At 35.8% G+C, this 9,565-nt stretch overlaps 1 protein-coding gene and 1 long non-coding RNA gene across 2 annotated transcripts; one reads left to right on the plus strand and one right to left on the minus strand.

Moving 5' to 3' along the window:
- The first annotated feature begins 578 nt into the window (after nucleotides 1-578).
- Nucleotides 579-4,903, plus strand: LOC124445828 (zinc finger protein 501-like). Its single transcript, XM_046996612.1, has 4 exons — nucleotides 579-828; nucleotides 918-1,379; nucleotides 1,461-2,112; nucleotides 4,861-4,903. The coding sequence occupies exons 1-3, from the start codon at nucleotides 630-632 to the stop codon at nucleotides 1,985-1,987; spliced, it is 1,188 nt and encodes a 395-aa protein (XP_046852568.1). The 5' UTR covers nucleotides 579-629; the 3' UTR covers nucleotides 1,988-2,112; nucleotides 4,861-4,903.
- A 33-nt stretch (nucleotides 4,904-4,936) lies between these two features.
- LOC124445837 lies at nucleotides 4,937-6,140 on the minus strand. The gene is made up of 3 exons (XR_006948267.1): nucleotides 6,061-6,140; nucleotides 5,650-5,706; nucleotides 4,937-5,022 (listed from the first exon to the last, which is right to left on the minus strand). It is a non-coding gene; the product is annotated as an uncharacterized LOC124445837 (long non-coding RNA).
- Between the last annotated feature and the right edge of the window lie 3,425 nt (nucleotides 6,141-9,565).

The raw sequence follows: 9,565 nt of genomic DNA on the forward strand, positions 1-9,565 counted from the left end.
GCTCTGAAAAAGACTTCTTTAAGACGATCATTAAGAAAGTCATCCAAAAAGATTTATACAGGGGAAGATGTACCTGATGATGATCTTAACATTTGTAAGTACTTTACTTTTAGTGTAGAGTCATGAATATTTTAAACATCAGTTCATTACTGTGATTTGATATTTGCTTTAAAATTGTGACCAATGCAGTTGTTTTAACGATGGAGAACTTTTTCAAACAAATTTCATTGCTTTGAAGTACATCAATGGAAAAGAACGTCAAATCCTATGAAGACACTTCCAAAAGATTTGTACATAAATACCGCTACAATCCCCAACGCAGGCAGGGGTGTTTTTACAAAGAAAAAAGTTAAAATTAACACTCGTTTTGGACCATACAGAGGAGAGGTACTTTCGCTTAAAGACGCAGAGGATGGAAGAGATCCTGCGTATATGTGGGAGGTGAACATATTTAAATAAATGAATAATTTCTTTTTATTAAAATATTTTCTGCCCGTTCTACTTTCACCATGCAGATATTAAACATACATGCTTTGTCATAATTATTTATCTGTCCGTGTTTACAGATTGTACAAGGAGGAAAGATTGTATATTGCATTGATGGTAAGGATCTTGCTCAAGGTAATTGGATGACATTTGTGAATTGTGCAAGATTTGAAGAAGAACAAAATATAATTGCATATCAATATAATGGAGAAATTTACTACCGAGTTTATAAAGAGATTGAAGCCGATAAAGAATTGCTTGTTTGGTATGGAGATGAGTATGCTGAACAGTTGGGAATATCGTTGTTTGATGAGGAAGATAATGACAAGCATCAGTTTGAAGGTTAGTCAGTTTACTTATGCGAAGTGCCTTAGTTATGTATCATCATTTAGTTCTTTATCCTGTGATGTAATTCTAACTTTTCTTTTTAGTTGGAGGTCACAGCTGTAGACACTGTGGAAGGATGTATACTTATCCCGATTATTTAGAAAAACATTTAAAACGATGTCCAATGCTTGTTTGTACGAATCCCTGGGAATGTCCACGTTGTGGTCGAAAGTACAGTAGTGAAGACTATCTAAATGTTCACATGAAAAATGAATGCGGAAAAAATCCACGATTAAAACGACATGTGAGGGTTCAAACAGGAGAGAAACCTTATCATTGCAAACATTGTGGTAAAATATTTAGACAGCTTTCTAAATTGAATAAACATGTTAGGATACATACTGGAGACAAACCTTACCAATGTGAAAATTGTGGTAAAAGATTTACACAGCTTGGTACCTTAAAACGTCATGGTATGATACATACAGGAGAGAAACCTTATAAATGTGAACATTGTGGTAAAACATTTTCACAGAATTGTGATTTGAATAAACACCTTAGGATACATACAGGAGAGAACCTTATCAATGTGAACATTGTGGTAAAACATTTACACAATAGTGCCTTGAATAGACACCTTAGGATACATACAGGAGAGAAACCTTATGAATGTGAACATTGTGGTAAAACATTTTCACAGAATTGTGATTTGAATAAACACCTTAGGATACATACAGGAGAGAAACCTTATCAATGTCAACACTGTGGTAAAACATTTACACAGCTTTGTAACTTAAAAAGTCACGTAATGATACATACTGGAGAGAAACCTTATCAATGTGAACATTGTGGTAAAACATTTACCCACAATAGTGCCTTGAATAGACACGTTAGGATACATACAGGAGAGAAACCTTATGAATGTGAAGATTGTGGTAAAACATTTTCACAGAATTGTGATTTGAATAAACACCTTAGGATACATACAGGAGAGAAACCATACCAATGTGAACATTGTGGTAAAACATTTACAGAGCATGGTAACTTAAAACGTCACATAAAGATACATACAGGAGAGAAACCCTATCAATGTGAACACTGTGGTAAAAGATTCGCAACGCGTGGTAGCTTGATTCGACACGTAAAGATTCATGCTGGTAAGAAAACTTTATAATGTGGATAGATATTTACAAGGATTGATTCACAGTAACGTTTACAAGAAGAGGAGGAGTGGGGCTTAACTTTTATAACCGAAAAAACGTTATACAAGTTATCTTTACGGTTAAATTTTGGGTTAAGGTTGAAAAATTTTTTATGAATTTTCATTCACAGCAAATTTTCATTTGTTTTATATATAACATTGTTCTTGAGTAGCCCGAGTGAACACATATATTATATTAGTAGCAGCATTTTGATTGGATATTTTAGTTATAATTTCGATACAGTTCAGTTGTAACTTATTTGCAGTTATGGATGAACTATTGAAAAACAAACCAACGTCCCATTGACTATATCCACATGGTACATTACTACAGCTAGGAAAGCTAGAATGAAGTCAATTCCTTTATAGTTGATAGCTATATAACGTATAAACAATTTATTCTCAACAGCCATAAAAGATCATCTGTATATGTACAGTATTAATACGAATTGAAACCTACCCTTACTGGAGTTTATTTGTACAACATAAAAATTATTTACCCATGATAAAATATACCCCCATTGAAAACAGTTTGCAATACACAAATATTTCACAAAACATAAGATTATCATACGAACGCTAACATGTAAGATTGATTACAACCATTAACCTTTGAAGTACGAATAACAATTTCTATTCCTATATCATATATTGGTGAAACGTGCACTTTTTGATAATGGAACATTTTTCATAAATTAAAAACGCTATCAATTTAGTCATTCATTAACGATATTAAGGAAATTGCAAAATTTCTCCATTGGCTAAAGTACTGCTAAGTGACAAACTCTAGTTTAAAAAGCTATTTTTGACTATCAATGTAAATATCGACTAGCGAAGTCAGCTCGCTTTGAACTCCTGCAGTGCAAATATTTTTGTGTTCATTCACGGAAAAACAATAAATAGAAATAATTTTCTAAAGTAAAATATCTGCATTGTAGGAGTAAAAGTTTGGGCTGGCTTCCACACTGTACATGCCTGTACAGCCGTTATCCACCACTATCCCTAACTACCACTACGTAACAATTTATACATATAAAATGTTCTATTTTCAAACACCTTCTTAAAATATAAACTAAATTCCTCGCCACCTGATTTAATTGCATGACAGAAGCGGAAACATCACTATGTACCAGACCCTGTCGGCAGCTCCACCCTCTATAACATGACCGTTATTATAATCTAAGATATCTTTAATCTTACAACCTAACTCTTGTCGAGAATAACAAATACTATTTTCTAAGATCACATAGTCAGTCCCATGCTTCCGCAGCAAATGATAGACGTCTTTCGGCGTTCCCTTGGCATAAATTTGATAGATCTGGACGGAGAAACAAAAATTTTAAAAATAAGTGGCTTCGTGAATGACGACAACCAAAACGGTTTAAATTTTATAACATCAAAATATAATGAAATAGAAGAGTAAAAGTTCTACTAGAAATTAATCTGTTTTTATGAATATTACTCGCTCGTGTAAATGAACTATAGAAAGTTCTCCGAAGAGTTTATCAAAACCAGTTTTGTTTAAAGTAGTTTTATGATACAGAATAACAGTTCATCTTTACTTCAACGTTCAAGACCTGTGTACCTAATGATGAATTTGTTATAGTTTTAAAACATAACTTTCGACCTCTTTTTCCGCTTGTAAATATTTAATTAATTTGTTATTAGTCATCCGCTGACCACATAGTATCGTCAGTGAAGGTCAACCGCTTGACAACACTCCCAAGGTGCAGGGGTCGAGTTAAAGTAAATTTACTTAACCCGGTCACCTCCTGCACTCAGGCAGTTAGAAGCTACAGCACAACAAGGGGTTAGTATGTAAACATCAATGGATTTCAAACTTTGAGCTTAAAACTACTTTTCGAGTATTATAATAACTTTATCATCTGAAATTATCGGTTCTAAACGGCCCTTGTATTTTCGTTGCTTTCCCATCTTTAAAATTGTAGTTCACAGTCACTTGTTATAATTTACCCACAATTTACTGTGATTCAGTATGTGCTTTATAATTTGAACATTAAAACGATAGTGAATATCCTAACACCATAGATCGTTTCTCATGCTTTTAAAGATTCCAATAAGTGAAAAATACAACTTTTGTTATCGTAGGAGCCAAACTCGAGTAACGGTTCATGAAAAACACAACAGAAATTTGAATTTCAAAACACAAAATCATACTTTTACAGTGGTAATCTGTTTCTCTTTAGAATAAAACCATGACAAATGACATTGTTTCTGCGGTATTTTGAGGTTTAAATACCTAAAAGTTTGTGCTTGGAGATTGAAGATGCAAGGGTGTTACCCTTGCATCTTCAATCTCCAAGCACAAACTTTTCAGATCGAAATTACAAAAACTTTCACTTACCTCCTTTGTTCGTAGTCTCAATAATTTATTTTCATAATGTGGATGATTTGTTATTGGTCTGTCTGTACACAATTTACTGCAGCCATAAGTTGCATACTTCCAGAAAGATCTCCCTTTCCCGTTTTTCTCACTGAAATGTGAAATAGTGATTAAGCCCCAGCAGATCTAGGTATTTTGAAATAAAAAACATTTGAGGTACATTCGATGTTTGAACAAAATATATTTTCCTGAAAATAAATTTCCAGGAAAAAATGGTTGGTAAAAGGCTATGTTTTGTAACTTTTGTTTGCAACTTCGGCTAGGGTACAGTTTAGCGGACACCGGTGGCCATATTTCGATGACCATGAAGATTGTGGGCACAATACAGCAGTAAATAGCGGGAAAATGCTAATCAATAACTTCACAGCTAAACGCCGTATCATTCTTTAACGAGTGAAAAAACGTTATACAAGTTATCTTTACGGTTAAATTTTGGGTTAAGGTTATGTTGAGGGTTAGGGTTGAAAAAATTTTTATAAATTTTCTTACAGTTACTAAATCAACATAACCAGATTACTTACTTGATAAATCTCATTAAATCCACTGTGTCCGGGTCGTAAAACTCTTTCAAATCTTTTAATTCGTTCAACGCTCCTTCCATTCTCTATATAGTAATCACATACATCACATTAAACTCAAGGCCGGATTTAAAGATGCGTGGAGGTCTGGTTGTTTGCCTTTTCAGGGTATGTACGTCAATTGGAGTATCTGATATATATTCAGCTATACTTGGCTATTATCTTTTTGAAAACAATTTCAGTTTCAAAAAGAAACCAGAATAGCTGAATATATAAATATGGTATCTCTACTAACGTTCGATAACCTGAACATATTTAACATGTGATTTAAGAGTTTTAACGAGTATACTAATAAATATCAACAAATACTGCATACACTAGAGTCTATTATAAAAATAGCCCATTAAAACCTGTGCTCTGATTGGTTGAATTCTCCTCAAATTCATGGTTTGTCGGTTTCATTTTGACGAATAACAGGAAATGTCTTATTTTCTACAGTTCTATAAGAATTTATATTTCGATTTCGAGGTTTGTGGCGTGTGTGTTTGGCAGTGAATGGGTTAAAATTCTACACTTTAAAGAGGTGGGAAACATGTCAGGGAAAAGCGATCTTAGGAACGTTCCCACCTACCCGCGCCTCCCCTTAAAATCTCGCCTTGATTAAATATAAAATAACTTCAGCAAAACTGTTAATATTTAAGATCACATCGCACCTGATGCAACACCAAAACAATCAAAATTATCGGAACCAAAGGAACTTCCAATTTTACCTGAAAAGAGCAAATTCACAATGATCCCATGATAAAGATACTTGGTCACATATAACTTTAAATGAGTATCTTCTGAGACAGTCTCATCTCATCGTAAAACAATGACGACAAATCACTATTAGTTCAAAAATAAAACGAACATCTAGCAGTAAAAAAATTATGTCTCTACAATGTATCTCCATGGATCTTTTTAGTATCTTTAATCTTAAAATGTATGCTAATGTATGGTAAGTTCTTACACTATCATAAAACAAAAAAACAGTCAACAAAAACAGTCCTTCTCAGGACTTTACCAACCTGGACGATCTACATTTACAAACATGTCATTTCATAATACTTAATATAATCTCGTACCTTTGCATATGTCAGGTAAATTTTTGCACATGTCAGAGAAAGCTCCACAATCAAAACAAATTATTCCTGCGGCGACAATGCAAATATGTGGCATCCATAAAAACTTAAATCCAACGTAGTTACAGCCATAAGGTAAAGAGAAGAATGTTTGTACAAGATGATAAGCGACTTCAGACTGTCAGATTGTCAAATCCACCAGCAGACGACTGATACGAGCACGGATTAACGACTGTCACAGACGAATCAACTATTACATGAAACAACAAGAACAAAGACTGAACAAACTGAAGGAACTCATACCAACGACAATAAGTGATACTTTACTTTCTACGATACAAACTATTGCAGAGAAACGAGCAAACAAGACAGAGACACAACACCAAATCAAACAACAACAAAAACTTGAACGTTTAAAACAAACTAAAACACGTACAAGACATAGACATGACGATAACTGGGTGAGGAATATTTCTTCCCGCTCATTAGACGAAACTGAAACGCGACTACTATCTTACGGACTAAAACATTCCATAACACCTAGACAAATCCCGACTGAGACGATAGTATCAAGTGTCGAGGCTGTCCTAGCGTATCAAAGAGACTTGTCAGAGACAACCAAAGACGAGATCAGAAGCAGGATAGCCTCCACTTTACAATCGTCCTCTATACGTGACAACAACTTGACAAAAGACGAACAACAAGCACTCAAACGACTAAAACACGACAACAACATCGTCATTTTACCAGCAGACAAAGGACGCGTGACTGTGGTCATGGACAGGAATGATTACTTTAACAAAATGGACGCACTTGTTAACGACAGACAAACGTACGAACAACTCAAACGAGACCCAACACCATCACTAGTACGCAAACTTAACAGCAAGATCTTCTCTATGAGAAAATCTAACATTATATCTGAACGTATTTACTATCGACTCAGATGTTCAGTACCACGACCACCCAGACTATACGGACTACCAAAACTTCACAAACCACAAATACCCATGCGACCAATTGTATCATTCTGTGGTTCGCCTACTTACGAACTTTCAAAGTACTTGACTAACATACTGCAACCACTTACAAACAAATCAAAACACAAGCTACAATCCACTGAAACTTTCATTAAAAAACTGTGCACTATACAAATACCGGACAACTATATACTAGTGTCTTTTGATGTGAAATCACTGTTCACCAGTATTCCACTTAATCTGGCACTTACTTGTACAAAAACCCTCATTACAAACACCACGGACGTACTGCCATTACCGACAGAAGACATTATGGAGTTACTAGAGCTCTGCCTCACCTCGACTTACTTCCAATACAAAGGAACACACTACAAACAATTACATGGGACAGCAATGGGCTCGCCCGTTTCTGTTGTAGTTGCTGAAATTGTAATGCAATCTATAGAGGAACGGGCGCTCATGACTTACAAACATGCACTACCTTTTTGGTTTCGCTACGTAGATGACACAATCACAGCACTACATGCAGACGAGATTGATGACTTCCATACTCACATCAACAAACAGAACAGCCACATACAATTTACCAAAGATGTCGAAGAAAACGGAACTCTTCCTTTTCTCGACTGTTTGGTAAAACATGACAATCAAAAACTAGGAACAACAGTTTATCGCAAGCCAACACATACTGACCGACTACTAGACCAATCATCTTACAACCCTACATCACACAAAGCCACCACAATCAGAACATTAACAAGACGTGCACAAATCATATGTGATTCACCGGACGCTCTACAAAACGAAAACAACTATCTCAAACGTGTTTTGACAAAACAACTATAACTCTGACTTTATCAAACGCAACACTTACAAACCCAACGAACCCAACGAAACGAACAACTCAGTGACAACAGCAACGATACCTTACATCAAAGGTACGTCTGAGACTATCTCGCGTATCTTACGACCATACAACATACGTGTCGCACATAAACCAATCACAACGTTACGACAAGTACTAACGAACATAAAGGACAAAGAACAACCCAACGAACGACAAGGTGCAGTTTACAAAATAAACTGCTCCGACTGCCACGCCTCCTATATCGGGGAAACTGGCAGGAACTTAAACATAAGACTTACTGAGCACAAACGAGCTACTAAGAAACAAGACAAAACTAATCACATTACCGAACATCACCGAATCACAAAACACAACATTGACTGGGACTCGGCAAAATGCATCGCTTACAGTACTGACTATAGACAACGGCTTACATTAGAAAGTTGGTATACCAACTTGGAACAAACCCCCCTGAACAGATCACAGCAATTACCGGCACCTTACAAACGACTTATTCACAATACAAACAAACGATCAACACTTCACACCAATTCACAATGACAATACACAATTGACACCCACACATTACAACTAAAAACGTCACACCTAAATCACACATCACAACTAAAAATAAAATATTTCACTTCACACTAATTCACAATGACAATACACATTTCCTGTACACACAATACAATGACATAGGAACCAGATAACAAATACGGCTAACCTGACGTTTACTCCTCATTTGACTCTGAAGATGACTACCGCTAAGGTTGTCGAAACGTCAGTCAACAACATCAAAAACAGTCCTTCTCAGGACTTTATTAACCTGGACGATCATCATTTACAAACATTAAAAACACTACTAAATCTTTCACTTGCGTCAAATGTAGAATCAACTTAAATATTTTGAATACAAAATACAATGGCACATGTTCCCAACTTGGCTTGCTTTCAACAACCAAAGCACAAACGTGTATTCTCTGGTATTCTCAGTGAGTTCACTGGGTATTCTCCATTGAGTGGTATTCTCATTTCCGACAAACTTGCATGCTAACTCCTTTCAGATGCCACAAAATCACGCAAAATCTATTGTTGCTTTTGTGGATATAAATTAGAAGACAGCTTTGTCTACTGCCCGTCATGTGGGCGAAAAAGTGAAACAAATTGGTGCCAACGCCGAGATAATCGCTCAGCTTCTACTTCCAGTACTAATAACAATTCACTGAGTGGTACGCCATCAATAGCATCCACGTTCGCCGATTTTAAAACGAAAAGAGAGTTGAGAGCAGTCCATTTTAAACCTAATAAAAGAAATCGACAGGCAGAAGGGACGCAGCAAGTCAAAAGATGAGGTCATTATCAACGTTGGTTTAATGGAATACGAGTATGGTGAGGCGAAAGAACAACGTGGCAAATCTTTTCCTGTGAAGTTGACCAAAGACATGAGCTATGATGAAGTAAGGGAAAGATCAGTGAAGAAGTGGGAAGACATGACAGAAGCAGCCGAGACCAGGGTTACGTATTGGTTTTTCCTGATGGAAAAATAGCTAAAAAGATACCTGGCTGCTGTGAAGAGTTCACTTTGAGAAAATACAAGGAAGGCCTTGCTAAAAGCTGTAACCCAATTACTCTGTATCTTTGTCCAGCAACTGAAAAGAAAGAGACCAGTATGCTACCT

Source organism: Xenia sp. Carnegie-2017, unplaced genomic scaffold (genome assembly GCF_021976095.1).
Source record: "Xenia sp. Carnegie-2017 unplaced genomic scaffold, XeniaSp_v1 HiC_scaffold_109, whole genome shotgun sequence".
In the NCBI taxonomy this organism is placed as follows: Eukaryota; Metazoa; Cnidaria; class Anthozoa; order Malacalcyonacea; family Xeniidae; genus Xenia; species Xenia sp. Carnegie-2017.

Excerpts from the sequence above, each read along its gene's own strand:
- LOC124445828 (XM_046996612.1), top strand. The coding sequence starts at position 630 with ATGACATTTGTGAATTGTGCAAGATTTGAAGAAGAACAAAATATAATT. Across the intron at positions 829-917 it reads TGACAAGCATCAGTTTGAAG|TTGGAGGTCACAGCTGTAGA; the intron begins GTTAGTCAGTTT and ends TTTTCTTTTTAG. Across the intron at positions 1,380-1,460 it reads GAATAAACACCTTAGGATAC|ATACAGGAGAGAAACCTTAT; the intron begins ATACAGGAGAGA and ends ACCTTAGGATAC.